This window comes from Branchiostoma belcheri, unplaced genomic scaffold (genome assembly GCF_001625305.1).
Source record: "Branchiostoma belcheri isolate BF01 breed outbred unplaced genomic scaffold, Haploidv18h27 scaffold33, whole genome shotgun sequence".
NCBI lineage: Eukaryota > Metazoa > Chordata > Leptocardii > Amphioxiformes > Branchiostomatidae > Branchiostoma > Branchiostoma belcheri.
This window is the reverse complement of record NW_017803943.1, coordinates 2,174,233-2,200,260: the sequence shown is the minus strand read 5'-3', so window position 1 is coordinate 2,200,260 and position 26,028 is coordinate 2,174,233. Positions and strand designations below refer to the sequence as shown.

Below are 26,028 nucleotides of genomic sequence, written 5' to 3'. Positions count from 1 at the left end.
TTTTTTCGCCTCCCTCTTTTCAGAGTATACTCCTTACTGTCTCTATTGTATTCCTACTTATTACCTTCCGAACAAATTGCTTCATTCTCGAGTTATACGTCAAAACGTTTTTTTGCGATCAGCTGATCGCTTGCAGAACTGGTCACATCCTTTGCAGAAGCGAAATTTTCGGTGTCGATCTCATTACCATATGACAGAAAACCAAGCAGATGGTGGGAGGCAACGGCGTGACTTGCCTGGCATTGCCATAGTACTAGTATAGTGCACGTCTGACATCTGCTTGGTTTTTATTCACATGGTAATGTCTCCGACGGCGAAAACTCCGCTTCTGCAAAGAAAGTGACCAGTTCTGCAAGCGATCAGCTGATCGCAAAAACACGTTTTGACGTCTAACTCGAGAACGAAGAAAATTTGTTGGAAGGCAATAAGTAGGAATATAGTGAAGACTATCAGGAGTATAGTCTGAAAATAAGGCGGCGGAAAAATGTCAAAAGTTTCATTTTTCTAAAAATGAAAACTCGGATATTCATCCCCTATCACACCCCCGTTTCAGAGCACCCGTTCCGAAAAGGGCCGTATCTCGCTAAGGAAGCCTCGCTCATTCCCAGATTTGGCCATTTCGCGAGTGGGGAAACGCGATGGGCTCTTATGGGGGTTTTACTTCAGGTCTTTCCTGCCCTTGTTCTTGACATTGAAACTCGCCCAGACTATCTAAGTATCGCGAATTTATCAGGAAAGAACCGTTTTAGTCCTGCATATGTTCAGTTTGAGACAAACATTTCCAGAACGACTTTTACGAGCGGCTGAACAAGGGGCTTTTTCGTCAATATTTCTGTCATTATAGTTTTCACACATTAAAAAAAACTCCCGTCTTTTTTAAAAAGAAACTCCCATGCCTCAGTCACACAATTCTAAACTTAGTGATATTTTATTGCACTTAAAATTACCCATGATTAAGTCTTCATTGCTGGAAAAATCGTCACCGAGGATACAAATCTTATTTCAGAACCTTTTTTAACGGCTCCTCAAAGGAAAAATGCTCAAATCTTAAGCAAGGGACTCAATCGAAATGACTCACACAGACCTTCGTTTCACAAATGTTTAATTCATTAATATCCATTTTTGAGTCTTCTACAGCTTGTGTATAAGTTGTACATCATCAATTGATGTGTGGAGAAAGACAGTGAGATGAGAAAGGCATCTAAGATTCTTCACTGAGTCTCAAGGCATCGGCTAAGAGCAGCTACATTTTGTAGTACTGAGACAGAGAGTAGGGTCTGGTACCTAATATACTAAGTATAGTAACTGTAGGTGCAAAGAGTAGAATGCTTTCGTTTTGGGTGTCTTTCTCTGACCAACAGGGAGAGGGCAAAGTCTGCCATCTCTGATTGCTTTGTTTCAGCATACATGTAGGTACCAGACACCTTACCCTAAAGTCCTTTCTGTGCGATTCTTTAACATGATTCTCTACAAGACACATCATATAGTATCTCGTTTCTAGCATGCACCTAGGCAGCAGCTCATCTTAATATATCTGATAGTAGATTTAGTTACCAATGGCTAAATAACATGGTAATACTATTTTTATCATTATAATAGTTCTACTTAAACATTAGTGCTGTGTAGATTGCAAGTAACAAAGCTAGTCCAAACAGAATCTGTGCTTTTGTCTGTCACAGGTACACATATAGGTGCATAATGTGTAGATGCTTAAAGTAAAAGTTTCTCAACAAAAGCAATATACAATACCAAACAATCTTGTCAACAAAAACAATATACAGTACCAAATATACAATCTACCTTATACATAGTACTCAAGCACTGACAATCATTGAGAAAGAGCTACATACACTATGGTAGAATACCCCACTCTGTGTTGTTAATGTTTTCCTTTCATACATACCAGTAAGTCTGTGGTTTCTCCCAATATCTCTTGAAGCTACAGGCATCATTCATTCATTGAGTATTAACAAAAGAGAGTGGTAAATACAAATGTCTACAGAGTAAAGCTTTGACAACATTAATCCTCAAAGTACTGAAGCACAGTCTAGGTTATATATAGCTGCCACAAAACAAAACAAAACAAAACAAATCACATCTTTGTTACAAACAATGGTTTTCTAATTTGAGCTTAACTGTAAATATATACATTCCTGCACACAGTTTAAGTCACAGCTCAATGGCTAACAAGAGAAAAAAATAACTGAAACTGGAGTTAGTTTCAAACAGTTTTCAGAACAGTACCTACATGTAACTGCAACAGATACAAATTATCACTCAACAACGTCAACATGTATGTCTGATATACTTATAAACATTCAAAGTTAGAGATTACGGATAAGCAAATCTATATTGGTCCAGTACTATTATGTACAAGGAATGGAATAGTAAATCCCACATGATGCAAAAATCATTTCTAAATGTCTTGAAATGAATACTGAAGACATTAGTCATAACAAAGCACACATCTGTTTGATATTTCTTTAAGTTATCATCTATTATACAGTCAGAAGCATCATTCATAGTCAGAACAATGAATCAATGTAGGGCTTAAACTGTTGAATACTGACTTGGAATGGTAACAATTTACTCAAATTTTCCACCATCAACTAACCTGACACATGTTCATACAAAAAGTATCAGGGAGAAGTGACTCTGGAATGAAACAAACCAACTTTTATATGCATTTATCATGCCTCAAAATAAGCTTCCACAACAAGAATATGAATGCAACATGAGTTGGACATGTGTATGTCTGTGTTTGTATTGCCTTGCTAAACTTGGGTTTCTTCATTTCAAACTTTGAATTAATTCTATCCAACTACTATCTCTCTGGTACTGAAGTCATACCACTCCTCCACTTCCTTTGTTTAATACCAGTAATGCCCCCCCACGTCCTAATGGTCCTGTCTTTAGGCAGTACATAGTATGTGGCACAGTTTGCATGGGCCATACCAATGTTTGTATTGCAGAGGGTAAACTGTAAGTGACATCACACGCTGTAAAAAGCCACATGTTTGTGTATGATGTTACCTTTGCTCTTCCTTTCAAGCCATGAAATGTGCTCCCAACTTGAAGATTATTTCTTTGAACACTTGGGTGACTCTGACATGCCCTTACCAAGCTACCGAGCATATTCCTCTCTTCAACACTTCAATCAACTAGAGACCGGATTAAAAACTGCAATGAAATCTTATATTCTACTTCTAGGCACAGTTAATGTTACAATCAGATCCGTATATTCCTAAGACACCTAGTATATAGAAGCCTATTGTGTTTCTATGAATTTCTGCATAGTATAGGGGACTACGCATCCCAGCAAGGTGAACAACAGACTGGTCCTATGGTCCTGTCTACCTTGGTCAAATGCGAAACAAAAACACAAAAATGCACACATTTCATCAATGTGCATCTGCCCTCTGATTGGTTGAACTGTTAATTAAGATTGACAGCCAGGACACATCTGATTTCTGATTGGTTAAGCTGCTAATTACGATTGAAAGCCAGGGTGTATTCAATCTCTGATTGGTTGAATGCTAATTTTGATTGACAGCCAGGACCAGTCTGTTGTGCAGATCAGTTTGCAACCCCTAGGTTGGAGCAGGCACGATGTATAGCTCTCTGGCTATATCGCTGCATAGGTGAAGTTTGCTGTTGTGTGCGAATGTGTGCAACAGTTCTGAAGGCAATGGTTTGTACGTTCTCATCCCAGCCATGTATAAAGGCATCTGGTCTGGACCACAGAGTCTACACTGTCGTCTTTCTGTAGCCAGTAACTGCATCTCTGTGCAGAAAGAGTCATTTCATGTAACAGGGAAACATTCTTGTCTTTGATACAGCTAGTGCTAGTAAGTAAGCTACAGAAGAGCCTACAATGTACGTCTACAGTCTACGGTGACTACAAAAGAGCAGGCCAGTGAAAAACACAGCAAGTTTTCAGGTGATATTTTCTTGTACAAGTGCATCAGCTCAGAAAAGCTTGTTCTACTACATACAGCACACTATATGCTGCCTACTTCTAGCTTGAACATCTATTAAAGCTAGTGATTCTAGTCTATTTTTCACAAAGAAATTAGGTTCTCAAGTGATATTTTGGTGTACAAGTGCATCAGATCAGAAAAGCTTGTTCTACAGCCTACTTCTAGCTTGAAAATCTAACGCAGCTTCTAGTCTATTTTTCACACAAGTGCATGTTGTTTTTTCTCAGCAGGCACTGCAAGCTGACACACATGCACCTCACCTTCTCGTGTTCCTCATTATGTTAATGATTCGTTTGTCGTTGACCAATGGCGTGAGTCGCTCCGTGAAGCGTCGGTAGTTCCTCTCCAGCTCATGCTGGTACTCCTTCTGGTCAGGACCGATCAGGCTGCGGTTCTTCTTCAGCGCATCGCTACATCTGATCAGGAGAAAAATATCTTATTTAATTATGACATAAATTTATTTGATAAGGAAAGATTCGAATACCACATCTGCATACTAATAGTAGTAATGTGTTTCTCATTCCTTGACAAAGACTGGAGTTGTTCAGTGGAAAATTTGGGTAAGTCCAAATTTCATGTGTTGGAAATTAGTTTAAACTTGCTTCATAATGACTTTAGGGGGTCATGCTTGGACCACTTATTATAAGCCACTTATTGCCATTGACAAAAACATGACTTGAAGTGGTGTTGAATGCTATAATAATTATCTGATAGAATCAGGAGACAATCATTCATAGAACCTACTTCTTGGAGAAGTCCTTGAAACAGAGCCTGAGTTTGTTGTAGTGCTTGGCCAGGGACAGATCATCAGGCAGGTCCGTCAGGAACGCAGTGGCCACCTCGAGAGGGCCCTGTGGAAGGAAACACACATCTTGATCAAATAACATTTACTGCTAAACCACCATGTACCCGCCGCATATTAGTTTTGTGATTAGAGCAGTCAGGGTTCTCACCAGGGTTCTCATAATCCAGATACACTATATCCTGCTTACTGAGGGACAGTTTTGTAAAGTTATGTTTTTCCTCTGTTATAGCTTCATTCTAAAGTCAAATATTCATTTTTCTTAAAGATTTATGAAGGGCCACAAGGTTCTCCCACAAAAGAAACACCTCTACACTGGTTGAAGGACAGTTTAGAGGGCTAAATCACAGTACAAGGGGTCCAAATCACAGCATAGGAGGCCCATACAGCCTAGTGAGAACTATGGAGCTAGTGAGAAAAGGTAACTGATACATCTAAAAAGCAGTTATTTGTCCTAATCTCAGCCTGGTTAACAGTGGTGCAGTGGTGATCCCTACCTGGTTAACCGTGGTGCCAATACAGCCCTGCAGCACCATCTGTAGCATCTTCGGGTCGGCTGGGTCCTGAGTCGTGGCCAGGAACAACTCTTTTGTCTTCTTCTGGATATCTTCTATAGCAACCTCCACTGGAGTCAGAACAATCTGGACAGCAAGAAAATAAAACAAATTTTCATACATTTTTGTATACTTTTGAGTGGACTGTTAATCCACAGTGTCTAGGACATAGTATATGAAGGCAGAGGCCATCCCTCTCCTTCCACTGCCTTTTACCTCCCCAACTGAAGTCAGTTACCCATTATACACCTTGATGGAGTGAGGAAAATCATCTTTCTCAAGGACACAACATCTAGACTGGAATGCCAAGAATCAAACCTTCATCTTGAGGCCTAACCATTTAGCCATTAGAGAACAACAAAAAAGACTCCAAAGTGAGGAGAACTGTACCTCCACTCTATAGACCACGCTGACTCTGGTCTTGACGTAGGGAAAGGCGTTAGCTGTGGTGAGGATAGTTTTCCTCTTGTACTGTTCTGTCAGCTCTCCGTGGGCACGACCGTCTTTCGTGAAGGGTGTGGCAAACATGAAGCGCCCTGGGGTTGGCAAAATAGAGAATACAGTAATTGAAACAAGAAGTCAGAGACTTCAAACTTCTGGGCAGGAAGTAGATATAGTTTGCATTCATGAATTGCACTTCCTTTTTATAGAATAATTACCTTTTTTATTACTCATGCAATTAAATGATGAAATATGTCTCATACATTCCTAGTGGGAACATCCTTGGACCCAGGGCCATCGTCAAAACCCTGTCAATCATGTTAAACCTAATCTCTCCCCACCTATCTATTTCAGAAAACTAAATATTATATAGCATGTTAGTCTGTTTTAGAATATACCTGGACCCTTCAATTATTTAGTAAAAAATTCTGTTGCCCTGAAAAGAACACTGAATTCTAATAAACTTGAGAATTTCAAAGAAAGAAAAAGACTGACTCAGATTGTAGTTCTTGTCGAAGTACGATATCCTGTCCTTCATCTCGTACAAGTCGAAGTACGGCTCCACGTAGGTGAGCTGGATGTACGCCTTGTTGGGGTGGAGTCGGGAGGAGTCCACAGGGCTCGAGTCTTTAATCACCTCCACCAGGTCCTGACCAAACCTGTCTGCATAGAAACTCTGTACGGACAAGAACGAATAACAGATGTTGAAATCTTACTTTGGGTAAGACAATCAATACCTCTTCAAAACTATTCAAACTAAAGTTTGGGTTATGCAGTATATAGTAGAGGGGATTCATTCCTCAAGCTACCGAAGGAGAAGACTACACCTCGAAGAAGATGGATTTCTCTTTATTGATTTTTCGTTTTGTGTAACATGGTAAACAAGACCTTTATGACATGTTTAATTGTTCTAGAACAATAGATGACGTCATGTAGTAGGTCAACCAAGGTCAAAACGAACTATGTAACAGGTCAAGGCATTCTGAACGCCATGTAACTGACCTGAGGGCACTATGCACTGGAAAGGTATATAAGTGAGAACTTCATGCACTTGTGTCATTAGCCTCTGTACACTTGAAGAAGCCACACAGGCGAAACCGGTCGTGTGACAGGCTGAATAAAAGTTCTAAACGGGAACTATGCGGCTCCAGATGTCTTACTGAGGGACGACTGCGTCTGCAAGATGTCGGTAGCTTGAGGAATGAATCCCCTCTACTATATAAAGTTTGGGTTATGCATAACTTTCAATATTGTATAAGAATGCATCATCTTTTGATACCTATGTCCATAGATAAAATATCAAGGGTTATTAAAAAATGCTGTATCTCAAATGGATTTTTTCCTCAAGCTAAATCAACATCTTTAACACTGGTTGTCTCTCAGTAAGACATCTGGAGCTGCATAGTTCCTGTTCAGAACTTTTATTCAACTGTTAACTCTCTGTCACACGATATATCTGATTCAATAACTATAAAACCTCATAGCTCCTGTTCAGAACTTTCATTCAACCGTTCAGTCTCTGTCACATCTATGAAAATTATAGAAAGTTATCTCTTATCTGCGTGAGAAATGTTACCTCCAGCCTGTGTGCGATCTCGGGGAGTTTAGTGATGGCCGGCTCCTTGTACACAAACTCCTCCCCATCCAGGTCTCCAAACTTGCTGCCATAGAAGCCCACTCTGAAGAACGTGCCAAACATTCTCTTCCCAGCCTGGGGAAAGGGAACACAAGCACACTTATCGAAAAGAGTAGGGGTCCTTCCCGGTGTGAGTGGTTCAATCCTTACAGTCTTATGGCTGCACCTGGGGTCTTAATGCGGTCACCTGATTTAGGGCCGAATGGCAGCTGCTCCAGACCCTTGCGATTAACCCCCAATAATTGCTTAGCTCTTCTCAATTCAGCCCTTGGCTGCAAGGAAAGTAGCCACCCAACAACAAATGGCCCACCCAACATCAAGAAGGTAAAATATTGTACAGCATCATTTACATGTATGAGTGAGTTCTACAGTCCAAGCTGTACTAATGACCACTAGAAAAGTGTATGTTGCAAGCATAACATTATGCACAAGAGAGCAGACAAAAGCAACAAAGATTTATGAAAAAATTGTGCTACATGTATAATTTATGATGATTTCCTTCCACCCCGTACCTGGTCCTGTTTGATAATCTGTTGGAAAGCCTCCTGTAGTTTCCCATGGATGGTGGCCAGCTTCTTGTGACTCCTCTCTGCCTCGTGGATGGGGATCAGGATCTTATAGGTCTCATTCAGGGCCTCGTACATTTGGGCCTTTAGAAACACAAGGGAACATTTAGCTTTATCAAAAGTCACAGAAAGCAGACCCCGATTTGTTAAAGAAGATGATCTACTTTGAAGGTCATATCTTAAATGTGGTAAGCTGAATCAACTCTATCCTGTAGCATCTGTGGGGCAAAAATGTGATGTCATTGATGGAAGCAGCTGCTTGTTTTGGGCTAGTTCAGACACTTCAAATATAAACGAATACAGAAATGTGTTAAGAAATGGCAGTAAATGTTGACATCAGACAGACTTGCTGCCCTGAAATTGCATTGGATGCCTGTCTATATCTGTGATTCTGTACCGGTATAACTGCCTCTCAGAGTAACACACCAGCTTCCCAGGCACGTAACATGGGAGTAGCTGCCTTTAATTTAAAAAGCGTGCATTCTCACCATAGAGAATGCGTTGGCAGCCTGTTCCAGCAGACCGACCAGCCCCAGCTCAGTGAAGAACTTCCCTGTACAGATCCCCTCCTCGTCTGGGGACACCACATCATCCGACACTGCACTCTCCTCCAGCACGTTGGACGATATGTTCTGTGACATGAAAGCGAAATAATGTTCTGTCAGAAAACAGTTACTCAAGCAACTGGATATGATTTTGAAAACGTCAGACGTTTCTACTAGTATCCACTAGCTTTCGTCAGTGACTGAGAGACCAGAGGGGAAAGCAGGTTTATATACACAACCTGTTGATTGATATGCTCCTATGCCCTTTGCATATCAATCAACAGGTTGTGTATATAAACCTGCTTTCCCCTCTGGTCTCTCAGTCACTGACGAAAGCTAGTGGATACTAGCTGAAACGTCTGACGTTTTCAAAATCATATCCAGTTGCTTGAATAACTGTTTTTTGGCATATCGTATTACCTGGATGTCTAACCTTCATCGACGTAATGTTCTGTCAATCTTATCTATTTGTTGAGCTCATGAGATTTACCACATTTCTAGAAGATGTGACGTAACAGGTGACTTTTTCAAGACGTCAACCAGGACCCTTGCTCTTTTCAGTTAAGTGTTGTGGACTGGTGGGATATTTTACATATTACTGGATCTGGAGGTGTGGTTCTCTTCAAACACAGGGTCCTATTTGTGAGGACATCCGTAACCAAAATTAGGCACTCATTTTAGCATGAGTCAAGTGAGGAAATGCATGTTGCTGTAAAGTGACTTTTCAAAGGGCATAGCACTGGGGCCTGAGGGCACCAACATACCTGGAAGGAGACACAGCCGATGGGCAGGTAAGTCTTGTCCTCCAGCATGTTGAGATATTCTGCCACCAGTGCTGCTGAGTGGACCAAACACTGGGCTGCCTCTGCATGGTTTCCTCTCTGTGAAAAAACACAGGGATCGGTAATTCAAGAATGATATATCAACAATCGTTGCTGAGGCCAGATAGGCATTAAAAAGCTTAAGATAGTCCAACAAGATCACTAAGTCTTGTAGTTTACTGGTTATACTGATAAACATAAGATGTAACAAGTAAGTTAGTAACTGTTGATCATAAATCAATACAGCAGTTGTCAAATAGTTCAGAAAATGTTCATAAGTTTGTTGGCATCTTATTGTTTGCATAGAAAATATTGTAATCAATACAATGTGACTACAATTTACCTCAGTATGCTTGCCAGCCATGTTCTGTAACCAGGTCAGCCTGAGATCTGGAGAGTTCTGGTATCTGGAACAAAAAAAAAGAATTGTCAGCTGTACACGCATACAACACTTCAAAATCTTCTAGCCAACTTTTGACCAAGAGAAAAAGTCGTTTGATGCCATTAGACTTCTTGTAATGACTGATAATCTCTCGTCTGTATGATGAAAAAATGCAGTACATTCTGTACTTATATGTCTAGTGTGTACATAACGTAGCCTACCCCTTGGCTATCCTGTACATGAGGTCCAGCAGCATCTCAGGGTCCTCCTGAAACTCTTTCATCTTCACCGTGTCTGACAGGATCATGTGCAGGTTAAACACCAGGTCTCGCACCTGTGGTTACCATGGAAACAGTACAGGTAAACAAACAAGCAGCAAAACAACAAACAAACATGAACCAAAATGTATTGAAGTGAACAAGATGGTAACTTGAGTTACGTGGTCCAAACATGAATCAATGGGATTGAGAACACATTACAGCCCTTCTACACTGTAGGCAAACTTTCCACACACGAAATGGGTAACCAGGCACAGCATATAACATTTCATTTAACAGTAAGACAAAGAATCTGATATGGATCTTTATGCATAGAATTGCTGATTCTACCAGATTGAAGCCTCTACCCTGATACATACATGAACAACTATAAATGTACATAGAAAATGCAGACTCTACTTCTCGATAAATTACGGAAATCCCACAACTTCCAGAAGTTCTCTAAGTGTAATTTATCCAGTAATAGAGTTTCAATTTTCTATGTACATTAATTTATAATGTATGCATCTACGAGTACTGTTAACCTGGATGTCTAACCTTCACCAATTTAACCATAGATATATACAATGTACTGTAAGTAGAAGACACACACACACACCTGTTCAGGGAAGGTGGTTCCCTGTAGCTCAGCATCCTCCTGTGCGTACATGAGGATAGTCTTGAGCGACCTGCGCAGGTATTCCTCGTTAAAGGACTGGGAGGACCCCACCAGGGACGACAGGGACATAGTTACCTGCATCTTCACTCGAGCAAAGTTCTGAGGAACAAAATGGCATGTCTTGTGAACAAAATGACAAAGTTCTGGGGAAGAAAACAGCAGTTCTTGTAAACTGACTTTTTTTTTGCTCTTGGCTGCCCCCAATGGACTCAGATCCTATAGTCCAGCCTATCTCGGTCAAATATAAAAATCAGAAATATCTGATTGACATGCAGCCACTCTCTAATTGCCATGTTATCATTGGTTGAACTGATAATTGTGATGGACACTTATTTGTAAAATTTGTATGAATACTTTGGCACCCCTGACGTATATCATGTTCATGGTAAGGTATAAGATGACATATTTTCCCGTAAATGATAAATATGTAATTTATATATATGTATATAGGTATTTTCCCGTAAATGATAAATATGTAATTTATATATATGTATGTAGGTATTTAGGTAGGTATATAGGTAGGGTAGGCCGGTAGGTATTTGGGTAGGTATTTGGGTAGGCCGGTAGGTATTTGGGTAGGTATTTGGGTAGGCCGGTAGGTATTTGGGTAGGTATTTGGGTAGGCCGGTAGGTATTTGGGTAGGTATTTGGGTCGGCCGGTAGGTAGGTAGGTATTTGGGTCGGCCGGTAGGTAGGTAGGTAGGTAGGCAGGTAGGTAGGCAGGCAGGCAGGCAGGCAGGCAGGCAGGCAGGCAGGTAGGTAGGTAGGTACTGATTATGGACTTTTTATTATGCTGGCTTTTTCTAGTTCCTTACATAATACATATACAACCACAATATGTGCTGAAATATTTGAACTCACGTTTCCGATCTCAAAGTTCTGTCTCATGAGCAGGTAAAGAGAAGCGCTGGAGTGTGAGCGAGTGTTACTGATACAGGAGCTGCAGTGTCTCAGCAGTCTCAAACACAAGTCTGCACACTGCTCTGTCTCCTCTTCAAACAACAGCTCTGGGAACTGGACAACAAGGAACATATCATAGATAAAGTTGGAAATTTAAGAGATAAAGGACACATACATGTACAGTTCAATAGCTTTTTTGAGGCTGTAGGGGCAGTGGGTTGTTAATCCACTGTGTCTAGGGCACAGTTTTGGAAGGCAGAGCCCATCCTTCTCCTTCCACTGCCTTTTACACCCCAACCAAAGTCAGGTAGTACCCATTTTACACCTACATGTAGTGGAATGGATAAACTTTAAAATGCCTTTTGCAAAGACGCAATGTCTGGTCAGGAATCAAACCTGTTACCTCTCAATCACCTGTTTTCTAGCTTAGCTACATTTTGTACATGTACTTGGCCATTCGATACCACTACTAACAGTAAATCCTACACAGAGGATACTGGCATGTTACCTTGAAGACAATGGCCCTCTGAGTAGCAAACAGGTTCTGTAGTACGTAGGTGCTCTGGTGACAGGCCAGGGAGTGAAGTAGAACCCTCAGCACACTGCCCAGCAGACTCTGCAGGGAGTCCGACACTAACACAGTCTGTACGATCAGCTCCAGGGTGTCCAGGATGATCATGTTAGCCTCCGCTGCCAGGTTACCCTGCATAAAGGCTTGGCTCTCCGTGTCTCTGGGTCTGGAAGAAAGGCAGATGATATTTTTAATTTGTCTGTGTTAACCAATTGTGGTTAAAAAGACTTTCTTCAATGTTCTTTGTCATCCCCTCAATGGTAAGAAAATATATTGATCTTAAAACTTTAATAAAAGTGGTCCCAACATAAATCCCTGAGAAACATAATGCCAGCAGTGGTTGGCAGTCCAATTGGACTGAAACAAATTTAACATAAATTTGATTTGATTCTTATTGAAAGGTAGGCATGGCCTACACAATGTACATCTGGTAAGACTGCTCCCAAACCTCAGTCAGTCTTGTCTTACAGGTACTTTACTGTACTACAGCAACTACCAACCTGTCCGCCTGTTCTGAGAGTTCCTTCCAGTGCGTGAGGTCCTTCCTCCACCTGAGTCGTGTGTCAGCAGCCATGCCCCCTGCAGTGGGCGAGGTCACTCCTGCTGGAACTGGAGCAACATAACCACATCTCAAACACATTTATACACTGAGATACACAGCGACAGAGTACATCAGATTCTGTATCTGTATACCTGGTATAACCACCCTTGTGTAAAACACCAGCTTCGCAGGCACGCAGCAGGCTATATTATACCATTTGTTACACCTAGCCTTTTTACATGTACAAAATGTACATGGTGAACTGTCAGACGTCATACTAACATCAGAGGATGAGAATTAAATCTTAAGATTCCAAGAACAAGGCTTAGAAATATCAACTTTCATCCAAAAATTGCAGAAAGATTTTTTACATATTGTAAGTTGCCATATTTACAGGACTTGGTATTTTTAAGATAGCATTGAAGAAAAGGTAGATAAGTCACAACTTTGCAGGCTAAAAAAAATGTTCAGGCTTGGCAACATCATTTTTATTATGAAAAATCATCTACTGGATTTCAGGAACAGTTATATAATTTCAAGCCCTGAACAACCCTGAGTTGACCCTTAGTGACCTATGACCAGGACACCCACCTCCAAGCCCGCTGACTTTCCTCCTCATCAGCATCTCACTCCTGGCCCCCACACCCCCCAGGATAGCCTCCTCCAGACGGGACTTCACGTCTTGGGACTTCTTAAAGGAATGGGAGGACAGGTTCTTCAGCTTTCTCTTTCCCTGGTTGGAAATAACAACAGATACAATGTAGGTTTGAGTCAACATTGAGTACTGCCATTAAGAACAAAAAGATACACGTAAACATCATAGCTAAGGCCATATGGCCATTAAAAAGAGTACAGTAACCGTAGTATGCAACCTTCCATCTCAAGAAACTGTGAAATATTTTTCAGGCTTTGGTCATTCTGAAAATGTAAGCTTAACCATGGGGGAGAATTTGAAGGGAAAAATTTCTACCTTCCCGATGTTGCTGGTAAAATTTTCCTCAATCGACATCATCATTATTGGTAGTAGCTTGCGTCCGAGCATTCAATGTTGCTAGTGAAATACATGTACAAAACCTACCATATAACAAAAATTCAAGTCTTCCAAAAATCATATTAAGTAGCTAAAAATTATGTGGGCCTCCCTAACAGAAAGTGTCCTTACCCTGTACTCGAAGCATGACACAGCCACCATGAGCACCTCCAGCACATGGCTGAGCCTCATGAAGGGCATCTCTGACCACCACTGTCTGAGAAACGAGCGGTCCAGGTTCTTAATCACCCACAGGAAACACATCAGCAGGTTACGCGTGCACTCCTGGGTCAGCTGGGTCGACGAACGACTCTGCAACAAGGAGAGGGATGTTTTCATACTTGTGTTTCTTGTTCCTTGCTGGGGAAAACTGTCTTCCTTATGTATTTTTTGACAAATTTGTTCTGAGTGCAAGGTCTGGAAACCTGGTCTACTTCTAGGCAATGAACTACGCTCGGGTTACTGAAACATCTTTTCTCCCTCAGAAACAAATGCTTGAAACAAGCTCGAAACAAGCTCAACTCACTGAGATTGAGAACTTCTGTTTGTTTAATTGTGAAACTTTAAAATAAGGTGTATTCCTTTTGCAGAGAATTTTTCTGAAACCTTGCTGACAGTTCTGTGTCAAGTGTTTGTCATACCGGTAGGAAAAAAATATCAACATTATTTCCATGGCCGATGTTCCTGACCATACAATGTACCTGTTGTCCCATAGAGTCCAGTGAATAAGACGAGGCCGGGCGGTACACTGACGTTCCAGCTATCGCCATGGCAACAGACTGACTGATGGGAGCCGGCTGGTCCTCCTGTCCCTTGTTGTTGTTCTTCTGCTCCGCTGTCCCGTCATTCAGCTGGGTCAGGCTGTCCAGCACGATGCCGATCACAGGCAGGTAGAGTTTGGCCACGTGGGAGCGAACCTGGGTCACAGAAATGAACAAAAAAAATCATGGATTGCATTACATACTGTTGGGACACCGCCTGGCTGGCTGGTGAAGTTGCTGAGACTCTAATCCACAGGGGTATTGACATTTTCTGTGCACCAGAACCACAGGACAGAGGCAAATTGCGAGCTACCATCAAGATATGCTAAAAAGATAAAGATACAGGTACAGGTACCTCTGGGTCTGAGAAGCGAGGGTCACAGTCGTGGCTGGCGATCAGGTTCAGCACCGCGTTGATCGCCTGGCGATGCAGATTCTGGTTCCTGGAGGAACAATAATTATGTCAAGCATCACTTAAGCTACCTATGTACCAAAAATTTAATCATGATCCATCAACTGTCTTTCAAAGCAAAGATGACAGCACAGGGTTAGCATGTTTACTATATGGGGTCAACACCATTGACATGTACATGTAATAGCATGTCTGCAGAATGTATTCTGCCTGTGCGAAAGAAAGGTCTAGGTCTCATTTAAGGTCGCGTTTGTGCATTTAAGGGTGGCATCCTGTCTGCAGTTTTCAAATATTGTGTCAGAAAAGATATCTTATGCAATATTGACCAAACATCCTGAATCCTGAAATTGTGGCAGCCAACGTGCTATGAGTACTCACTCTCCATCCAGTACTACTGACAGTTCTGACAACAGCATGCCGACAGGAAAGTGCTGCTGTCTGAACTCCACCGACAGTTCCCCCACCCCGCCCTTGTTTGTCACCGTACAGCTACCGCCCAAAAATCGCGACTACAAAATGCCTAGTGCACGAGATATCTGCCGACGTGCTATGAGTACATTGTAATACTTACTCTCCGTCCAGCACCACTGACAGTTCTGACAACAGCATGCCGACAGGGAAGTGCTGCTGTCTGAACTCCACCGACAGTTCCCCCACCCCGCCCTTGTCTGTCACCGTGCTGCTGGAGATGTAGGAGCTCTGGGACGTGGAGCTGGAGATGGAGGGGCAGGGCGAGGACGGGCGCGAGGCGGGCGCCACGAACGGGAGATTCAGCACGACAAAGTGCTCGTGGCTGCAGATGATGCGCAGGAACTCCAGCTTCAGGGTGGTCAGAGTCGTGGCGTTGGCCAGAGAAGCAATCTTCCCTGATACCTGGATGTGACATCGAGGTATTAGCCTTACACTTGAAAGTAACAATGGCTAAAAAAGCTGAGAATGAGTCATTTCACAGTTCTACGTTGGCATATAGCCTGGGTACCATCCTCCGTAGACATTAGGGAGCTGGCGGAAACTAAAGAGGATAGCACCCAGGCTAGTGTGCATCTGCAGTTGTGATGCGTTGTGTTCAACGTCAATGACCCCTTCACTAGTAAACAATTCCCACTTGTCTAGACCTTTTGCAATGTTGTGCTGTTTCACAGAAGATTACACTCATTTTATGGACTTAAACCTTACCCAAATTTTAAAAAATAAGCAAGCATGAGGATAGTAAAAAAGTAAGAAAAAAGAAAGAAATCACAGGACTGACCAGGAGACCATTGCTGAGAGCGAAAATGTGAAAGAACATGGAGAGAGAACAGAGCTAAAAACAGAAACAAAGACGCACATGATAAAATATAAACAGTCAACCAAAACCATACATGTAGCTTGCTAAATACACAATACCAGGGTATACCATACGTACAATCATACATGTGCCATAGGACAACATTTTGAAGATAACAGTTCCACATTAGATACAGTACAACAGTGGCTTAAACTACAGACAATGTATGATGATGTACAAATGCTAATACTTCAAATAATACTTCATACAGCTATTGTACGTGTACATGTAAGTCCTACCTGTTTACAGTATGTCTTGATGAGATTGAAGACGAAGCCCCTGTCCATGAGTGATAACAGATCGTTCAGGAAGAATGCCAAGCTGGCATTCAGGTGCTGGATCAACTGGAGATCCTAGAAGAGTGGCAAATTTTACAAAATAAATTTCATTTATCATCCAAACCTGTTGCTATAACCCTGGATGAAGATTGCTCTCACCCTGCACTTTGAAAGAAGCCCTTCCCCAACATACAAATGTATATATATTGAAATTTAGTCAAAAGTGTGAAAGTGAGTGTGTAATGAATCATGCACACAATGCCACCTGTTTCCATCTTTGTCATTGACCACCTGTTATGTGTTAGTCACCTTGAGTCCTAGAATGATAATATCCTTCTGCTTCAAATGCAATCCTTTTTTTAATGGCTTTGGACTTTAACTTGTCTTCCACACTTTCCAAACAAAATTTGGAAAGGCAATTCTATTGTCATATTCTGATTAAGTAACAAAGTGGTAATTTTTTTTTTACACTGACTTCATTTTTGCCGAATGAAAATGTGTAATTTAAAAAAAAAAGACCTGTATTTGAACAGAAGGATTGACATTTTTTTTCTCACTGTATAATAGTGATCAGGGTGTGTGGTCCTTTGTTGCATTGTTTCAGCCTGTAAAAAATACATGTATCATAAGATTCTGAAGTTAGAACAGTTGTCATCTAATTATGTCAAGATAGCAATGCAAAGAGTGGTTCTTCTGTATAGAAAGAAAGTACTTCTCCTGTACTTCAGATAATACCATCACCGACATGTACACTGTATTCCCCACCTTGCTGTATCTGGCGATGATGTCCCCTGTCATCATGCCGATCAGGGCAGACACGTCGTCCAGAAAACGCTCAGGGAAACGCATCTTCCTGGGAGTCTCCAACTTGTCTGAGGCAGCCAGGTACTGGGCCATGCTCTTCACCTGTGGAGACATGAGAACAAGTATGTTAGGCCTAGAGAAAAATGTGCTTCTGGTTTCCCGACTAACACTGGCAAAAACTGCAGACCCTGGCCTTTTTTTGATCGACCGCTAGTAAGGTTATAAAATTTTTGATCTGACATCTGAATTTCGAACCCTCTGAATTCTGAAATGTCATTCAACACCTTTTCAGAAGCAATTTTTTTTGTAAACTGGGTGAAGTATTTGTCCACAAGCAAACGGGTCCTTGGAACAGGTCTGATGCATTGTTTAAACTTATAAAATATAAGGCATTGTGTATTACTCACCATTAACTCGAAGAAGAACCATGAGTGAGACAGAGCCAGCTCCCTCACTGAGCCACTGGATACAACCCACTGCAGGGCTAGCTCCTCATGGAAAATCTGGCAGGGTCAATTTCAAAAGTCAGGTCATTTAATTATTTATTTCTTAGTTTTATCTTCAAGAGCATGCAAAAGCACTGTTCTTTTCCATTAGCATTACTACATAATTGTTACCTTTGCTTAGAATGTTCTGTTGAGTAAACATCCAAACACTGGTACTACTTGGATGTTTAATCAAGAAGCTATGGATGGAGATAGTATCATGAAATTCAGTAAATGAGTAGGTCATCTAGAAACTCTTCTCTTCTTCGTCCCTCGTTATCATTGTCGGGTAGGTCAACTAGCAAGACAGTTACGTGTATATCATAAATTATACACTCAGTAACACTACAGTAGTAATACCGGTAGGCTAGCCTACCTTCTTGTTAGGAAGTCTCCCTCCCAGTCCCTCTACCTTGGGACTCCCCTCGGCCATAGACTGTCGGAAACTGGCCCGCAGCTGGCCACGCTCTGATTGGCCCTGAAAGTGCCAGCAAGTAAAACGAAGAGCGTCATTGGTCAGCACATGGTGTATTTGTCATAACCTGATCTATGGACATTGAAAATATTGATACCACATCCCTAGTCTTCTGCAAGTCTACAATACAGAGCAATACAGTACAGTAATCATAATATAATAAAAAAAGGTACTGGCAGAAAATCCTTGTACAAAGTAAACCCAATGCACATTTGTAGAAGGAAAAAACCTTTACATACTAATCAAGTCTATCATAAAAGTATTAGCTACAACAATGAATAAAATAGCAACATTTTGTAGTTTGAATTGCACCACCCATCTATTGTGGTACTCATGAGACAATAGTTGTAAAATTCACAGAGAGATCATCAATAAAGAAATCTTAACAGGATAGCTATAGAGAAAAAAAGCACAACATAAGCTTTCTACAGATGCACTACGTAAAAGTAAGAGTTGCCCCTGCAGCTGGAATATTACCCGCTTTTTCCGTACTCGTCTCTTTTGAGGAGTCTGTAAGCACAGGAGCACACAGAACAGAAAAAGTACAGGAAAAAGAACAAGTTTAAGACTTAAAAGTAGAAAAACAAAGAAAATTAAATCAAGAAAATAAAAAAAAAAGAAATGATAGGATCCCTCTTCATATTTTCTGATATATTTATTTATAGAATCTGATATATACATTGTAAATCAAATTTCTTTTTCTATGCTTGCACTGTTTATTGTGCTGTCTACCAAACACATTCAAGCAACACAAGTTAGTGTGTTAGTCAAACCATACAACAACAACAAAATATTGGAAGATGTTAGTCTAATAATGTTGTTAACAAACAAGTGTGACAAAGTGTAACTTTTAACCTCCATGTTTTCATTCTTTGGTATCTTGAATGTTGACTTCACGTCTTGCCAAAATGCCAATATTATAAACAGTGAAGGGTGCATTTGAAGATGAAATCGTGTAATGAATTTTCATAAAGTATAAAAAAAATTGCTTCTGTTAATTTGTATTGGTGGTACATGTATTATGGTTGGTGGTGGAGTTATGAAAGTAGATGTTAATTTTATGACTGAGACTTTGAACATTTTCCCATCATGATGATTATGAAGAAGTATGAATATTAGTGTGGAAAGTGTGGAGTAATGACAAACACACACAGATAGAAGGAAAGACAACCCTTAAAGCCACGGTGAGCACCTGTGAGTATTGCCCTGTCCCCCGCCTGTCAGTGAACCTTGCACTCTGAGACCTATCCAGCAGAAATCCCTACATACAGCACACAAACAGCAACAGAAAGAAAATCAAACTAAAAAGGCAAAACTACCACAGGGCTCGAAATTCATTTTTGGGAATAGGTGCACCGGTGCACCCAACCTTAAAAATTGGGCGCACAAAAATTTTTGGGGTGCACCATACAATATAAGTAGAATGTCAGCAAAAAACTAATTGTCGGCCATGTTTCATTTCTAAAGAAATTTTACTAAATTACAATGATTTTTTTATTTTTCTGACACTTACTTAAACTTAAGACTATGCAGTGTACTACTAAACATTTAACATGTTTACATACGTAAACCTATGAGAATATTTGGGTGCACTACAGAAAAAAATTGGGTGCACAGCTCCAAATTTGGGTGCACTAAGGTGCACATGCATCCAGTATTTCGAGCCCTGTACCATCAGCAAAAACAAATGCAAATTCGCAAACAAACAAAAAGAAACAATCATGCATTCGCATAAATGGAGCAATTATGATTCTTAGCATAATGTGAAATTCTATGAAATGTCTATACAACTGAAAAGCAGCTTAATAAATGAAACTTGTGAAATGGCAAAAGTCAACCGAACATTTATAGAATATGCAAAAAAAAAATGGTGCATTGCAACATCATATGGCTAAATTGAAAATAAACATATACGTGTATAGTGACCTATAGCTAGTGCAGGTTAGGTACATGTACAGGTACACTAGAAAAATACCTGCACAGCTTCAATTTTACCTGCACTAACCTGCATGTACCCAGTCCATGGACCAGTGCAGGTTATGTGCGGGTAGACATCAGAAATACCTGCATGCCTCCAATATTAGTGCACTAACCTACAAGTGGTATTTCGAGCCCTGTGATCACATATGCTAACATTTGAACAATATGCTGAAGATTTTGATACAGAACAACAATTGTAGCCTGTGTCTTAATTTTACTTGCTACAAGTACATAACCTGACCTTGCCGGTGATATCTGACACCTCCTCGTCAGGACTGGGTGTTGCGGTGAGGTCAGGGTCACTGTTACTCAGGCTGCGGTGTTGAGGCATCAGGTTCAGGCTCTTCGGACGAGGCACACCGGATCGACTGATGGTGGCGTAACTTCCCGGCCCTGCCATGGCAGCAGGCATGTTGCCAGGAGAACTGCCTACAGGGTTGTACGTTCAAATATGATACTTTTGAGGTTTTCTTACAATTTGTAGTTTTTGACTGCTGAAATGGTACAACAAGTACAAACAAACATGTTCATTGAACATTATGTCATTAGAAATAAAATGTCACTTTTTTTAATGATCTTACTAAGAATGCCCACTTCTGGGCACTGAACTACATGTAAGTTGTGGGTCTCTTCAAATACGTGACCTGCATGTAATGTCCTATCCGAGAGATGTTTCTAACCAAAGCTATAATATAGGTACTCATTTCCACATGAGTGACGTATGTGGAAAGTTGTGGCATGTCGGGAGTTTTCAGGGGATTTGAACACAGGACCTCTATCTGGATCCTGGTCTTAACATTTTAATCATTATAACAATCACAATCATGATGCCACAAACCTTTCTAGCATCTCACAAACACTTGGTATAGGTGATTGACCTGTTGGCAAATCATCAATAAATCTAAATCTATCGTACCTGGAGAAACAGTCTGGTCCACGTGCGGTGTACTGAAGACGTAGGAGATGTAGGAGGCCAGCAGGGAGTTACGCCCATGTGCATCCTGGGAGTCCAGCATGGTGTGCAGTCTGGCCACAATCTGAGCCATGGCCTCGAACGATGACTGACCAACATTCACTGGAGGAACAAATATTCTCATGCTATAAATGCTTCAGGGGCATATAGCTTAAATGTTAACTAAAGGATACATTTCTTCAAAATCAACAACGCATAACATTCAATTCAATTTTCATGCAACAAACACGTGTGTCCTGGATGTAAATGCATTTACCTGAATGCTACAACACAAAGACACTAGCTAATCAAGAAAAGATATGGGACTTCAGCTATGCTCCGATAAAAAAAACATAATTTAGTGTATTTATAAGAGAGAGAGTGCTGCCTTGCCAGTGTAGACCCACTGGATAGAGTCACGTGGATATGTGGCATGAAAAGTTGCCAACTGCTGTCCTTTAAGTTATCGTATGATGTGGGATCCCTCACATTTTAGCTGCACCACATTTTTATTTCCAAATCCTACCTATCTGTCCAGCGATGATGGGTGGCCTGACGATGAGACTGATGAGTTTATCCAGGATGAGGTACAGGAAGGTGACCAGTGGTTCAGGCTGGGCCTGGCTCAGGGCCTGGACACTGTTCTTCAGCTCCTGCTCCAGGTTTGACTCCTGGATCCGCACCTCCCCGATCCTCGTGGGCAGCACACGGTTCGTGTCCTCCACGGCATGGCACAGGCTCAGGAACTTGTCTAGGAACGGGTCCTGGGAAACAAGGCAGGGGGGAAGGTGAAGCCGCAGTGTTTTTCTATTGTAATATAAACCTTTCCCACATGTCAGCACTGATAGAACTGAAAACGCAGCTGATGTGGCAAATGATTTCATGTTCGACTGAAAGCAGGGATTTCATTTTCAGAAACTTATACTTCATTGAATTTGACCTGACCACCACAGTTCATTTTCTAAATTTTTGTATTTCCAAAAAGTTTCACAAGATGACAAAATGATCATGATCGAGGCCATCAAATGAAAGACAAGCAGTCACATACATTTGTACATGAACATTTCATCATCAACACCACTTACATGTAAGCCTAGTAGACAAGTACAAAATAACCTGTACCTGTGTGTGGACCGATGAGACAGCATGTAGGGTGACAGTGAAGAGTCCCTTGTGTCCATCTACCCACTTCATCCCAGGCAGCTGCACCTGTGTGAGGAGGGGGAAGGGTGACATCCATTTTACTAGAGTTGTCTTTCTATGTTCATTTGCAGGTAGTCTTCAAATTTGATCAAATGTAATCCAACTCATGAAGAAATCCAAAAAAAGAACTTAACTTTCCGTGAACACAGTGTGGTTTTATAAAGATTTTAAGCTTCTCTCTACTGCCAAACCTTGTAATCATTTGAGAACTGGTAGCTATGAAAAGGTAAAAACCAATCTTTACTTTATGAACTGCCAATAGAACTTTCTTGTTGTTAGAGCAATTGCCAACGTACAATGTAACAATGTCAAGAGAACGGTTTTAAGTTCATCCTTGAACAAAGGTTGAACAAACCTTGGTCTCATCATGCTGAAGCCAGAACGTTAGGAGGGAACAGAGGGGGTCAGTAGCAAAATAAGACATGTTTTGTACTCTGCACAAAAACAACAAGAAATTGAAGATTTCAGACTTCAAATAAGGGTTTGGGTTTTTGTAAATTGTAATTGGAACTGTGGAGGTGACTTTTTGCTAGTAAATTTCCATCAGTAGTCCTGCTATAAAAACAGACTAACACTTGGCAAAATCTTCTTCATAAGTGGTATTAAATATAATGGACAGTATCAAATTCCTTGCAGAAATCCAGCTATTTCTGTGCAGAGTGTTTCATGTACCATCCACCAAAAGACAGAACCACAGGACCAGAACAAACTAACACCCATGCAAGCTGATCTAGCCCATAACATCACCAGCCTCATGCTTCTTCACCTGTCTATGGAGAGAGGAACTTGAAAGATCACATGGATGTCTGAGAACAGGAATGCACTTCAAATACAGTATTTTTGTATTGGCTGTTAGTTTTGTTGGGTTTTTAATTTTCACCCAGTTTGTGTCATCATCATTTAGCTTCAAATTTCTTATTGCATTTTAAGCAGTACTTCACCCATATGAATTTCAAGCCCCTTTATCTTCACTACCGTAACATTGGAACAAGTTGCCTTAAGCCCAAAAAGCCAGTTTCAATATAAACATGAACCAAGTCTCCATAGTAAGTGCTAGAGACTGGGTTGACATTTATTTTGACTCCAGCATACAGAACTACCGCTGACCACTATCTCTGGGCTTACCCCAAAATTGGGCTTGGAGAAAGACTGCAAGAAATACAAATCACATAGTCATGCAGAGCAAACAAAGAGCAAAAAAATAAAAAAAAATAGTCATTCACATGCTCAAGATTTAACAGTCAAAACATACAAGATATGCCAAGCATGGAAGGCGAAAACAATGCACAACGAAATTGGAGCTTCAAGGCCACACCAATTTGACTTGTTGGTTTCCAGCATTTTGGAGAAAAACTGTGAGAAATACAAAGACATGGACTTTTTCAAATATCAACCAAGTGAATCTGCAAACCAAGGAATTAAATATTGGTGTGGCCTATGATGCAACTATGACAAAGAATATAGCTTCTACACAATTGCAACAGTACACTACAGCATTACACACAACATATATACCACACAACAAGACCTTACCGACCCCTACAGATATACATTGTGTAATATGTACATGCAAAACAATAGAACTTACATCAGGTGAGAGCATAGAGTAGCTCTGTGGCGGCTTCTCCATGGAGACAGGGAGGCTGAACTCTCCCACCTGGAGTCGACCGTTGGCCAGGACTGGGATCCACTACACAGGTGTACAACACATTCAGTCAGTGTGAGTAGTACGGAAGGAGACATACAGTTCACATACTGGAGGAAGCATGTTGCTGCTAAGGGTTAGCCTGGATGACATCCTTTTTAGCTTAAGCATGTTTTTATGGTCACTTCCCTGCCTAAAACTGGGCCTGCATATTCATCTGGTGATGGCATCAAGTAATGTAATTCAACCATTGCATGCTGAGTGGGGCCTTTGCTGATTAGATAACCCCATACCAGGTTTGGCCAATCAGCCTTCTTTTTGACAGGGAAGCAACTACCTGTAAGACACTATACTTAAGCTCAAGAGGCTGCCATCCAGGCAAGCAAACAATACAGTAGTGGGGACTGGACTCACTGGTGATTTGGTAGTTGGATACCCAAACATTCAGGGAACAATGGGTATACAGTACATACAGCACTGGGCTACTACATGTATAATGTTGATCTTTCCTCTAAGACTGTATGAAATTATATTAATTTTCCATGTAAGATCAGACCAAGAAGGATTTTAGTCTCCATGTGGCAAACAATTTTGTAGTATTTGTCGAGCCAGCAGCCTTTTTGTCAATTTTCATCCTTTTGACAGCAAACTCATAACCCTTCTTGGTCTATTCTTCTAGTCTTAAGTATTGCATGGCACGGATTGTGAATTGTCTGTTGGCACAGATTAACATTGTGTCATTATCCAACATTTTGCTGCTGCTGCATTATAAGGTGGGGGAAGGTAAAAGTTATATAGATATTACTTTTAAGCTCTAATATTGCACAATTGAAATTTCCATGTATGCTGATGTATCTTTATATAGTTTAAGTTAGTCCTATAGCTGAAGAATCAGAGAGTAAAGATCAAGTAGGTCTAACTAAAGCACAGGATCACAGGGATGGAGGAGAAGCAGTGAGCTCTTGAAAACAGAACAGCAAAAGTCAGTCTTCCTTCAACAAGACTGTACACCAAAATAGAACCCTGAAGAATCAGTGTTTGTTGGAATTATAGAGAAAGGCCAAGTTTCAGTGAAGAAAAAAAGCCCAAGAGAACTCTGAGAGATTCATAGATGATGGAGAACAATCTTGTCCTCAAGAAGCTATAATTAAAAGTGTTAAAAACTAGTCTTAATGTCTTAATCTGTAAAGTTATTATCGTAGAGTCTTTCCTCTCTGTTATTCTGTGTCCAAGAGCATGCACTGTGGTTGTCCACCATACCAGTCCCTCCTGTACAATGTTACGTCATTAGTGGCAGTGTACGGTACATGGAGGGTGGAAGTGGTCTGGGTTTATCCAAGCATGCAGGGGTTCCTCTCTAGCAGGAGACACAAAACCGAGTCTTACAGTGTATCCTATGGGCGTCTCGATGGGCCCACCGGTCTCCTGAATGGCCTGAGCCAGTTTTCGAGGGATCAGCTGTTGAGGTCGCTGTGTACGAGATGCATTAAAGAAGAGGGTGACGCTCAGATCGCGTGACTCTGATCATCTCCCCGTGCGTGGGAGCTGGGAGGTTTTTCGCATTTGATGCACTGCACTTTGATGGGGTTTAACATTCAAAAAGGTTTGAAACATATGCCATGAAAAAACTTATCCAGGTGCTGTAAAAAAACATTCAAAAACAACTTGGATGTCTTAACATATTCACAAAAAGTCTGCTATTAAGCAATGGACCAAAAAAATCATTCAATGCGCTAAAGAATAGCTTGCATTTAGAAATGGAGAAAAAAATGAAGTTTATAACTTTTGCCATTAAACAAAAATGTAAACTTAAAACTGAAAACTTTTTAAAAAGGAAAAAAAAGGAAAAACTATTAGCAGTCAATATCTGTGGTAAAACTGTACCATAACTGTGCAGTTACCTTCATGCATGTGCATCAAATACGACAAACACAATGTCCACGATGACACATTATCTTGTCATTATGTGTACACCTGGTTAGAAGCCTCCACCACTTTTTG

The 26,028-nt window shown here is 40.9% G+C and overlaps 1 protein-coding gene across 1 annotated transcript in view; it reads right to left on the bottom strand.

The window, feature by feature from the left end:
- Positions 1–1,085: 1,085 nt before the first annotated feature.
- Positions 1,086–26,028, bottom strand: part of LOC109475236 (dedicator of cytokinesis protein 7-like) — a 32,964-nt gene continuing 8,021 nt past the window's right edge. Inside the window, exons 18-49 of the mRNA XM_019775837.1 lie at positions 25,414–25,497; positions 23,971–24,072; positions 23,508–23,531; positions 22,302–22,388; positions 21,706–21,943; positions 21,144–21,302; positions 20,469–20,656; positions 18,149–18,250; positions 17,695–17,790; positions 17,249–17,389; positions 16,445–16,558; positions 15,450–15,751; positions 14,822–14,909; positions 14,407–14,622; positions 13,838–14,017; positions 13,267–13,408; positions 12,635–12,743; positions 12,072–12,300; positions 11,525–11,677; positions 10,604–10,762; positions 9,949–10,061; positions 9,689–9,752; positions 9,289–9,405; positions 8,468–8,611; positions 7,926–8,063; positions 7,354–7,488; positions 6,273–6,453; positions 5,727–5,872; positions 5,280–5,423; positions 4,725–4,831; positions 4,241–4,396; positions 1,086–3,784 (exon numbers count right to left, since the gene is read on the bottom strand). Coding sequence (XP_019631396.1) covers positions 3,748–3,784; positions 4,241–4,396; positions 4,725–4,831; positions 5,280–5,423; positions 5,727–5,872; positions 6,273–6,453; positions 7,354–7,488; positions 7,926–8,063; positions 8,468–8,611; positions 9,289–9,405; positions 9,689–9,752; positions 9,949–10,061; positions 10,604–10,762; positions 11,525–11,677; positions 12,072–12,300; positions 12,635–12,743; positions 13,267–13,408; positions 13,838–14,017; positions 14,407–14,622; positions 14,822–14,909; positions 15,450–15,751; positions 16,445–16,558; positions 17,249–17,389; positions 17,695–17,790; positions 18,149–18,250; positions 20,469–20,656; positions 21,144–21,302; positions 21,706–21,943; positions 22,302–22,388; positions 23,508–23,531; positions 23,971–24,072; positions 25,414–25,497 — 4,395 coding nt within the window. The 3' untranslated portion in view covers positions 1,086–3,747. The remainder of the gene's footprint in view (positions 3,785–4,240; positions 4,397–4,724; positions 4,832–5,279; positions 5,424–5,726; positions 5,873–6,272; positions 6,454–7,353; positions 7,489–7,925; positions 8,064–8,467; positions 8,612–9,288; positions 9,406–9,688; positions 9,753–9,948; positions 10,062–10,603; positions 10,763–11,524; positions 11,678–12,071; positions 12,301–12,634; positions 12,744–13,266; positions 13,409–13,837; positions 14,018–14,406; positions 14,623–14,821; positions 14,910–15,449; positions 15,752–16,444; positions 16,559–17,248; positions 17,390–17,694; positions 17,791–18,148; positions 18,251–20,468; positions 20,657–21,143; positions 21,303–21,705; positions 21,944–22,301; positions 22,389–23,507; positions 23,532–23,970; positions 24,073–25,413; positions 25,498–26,028) is intronic.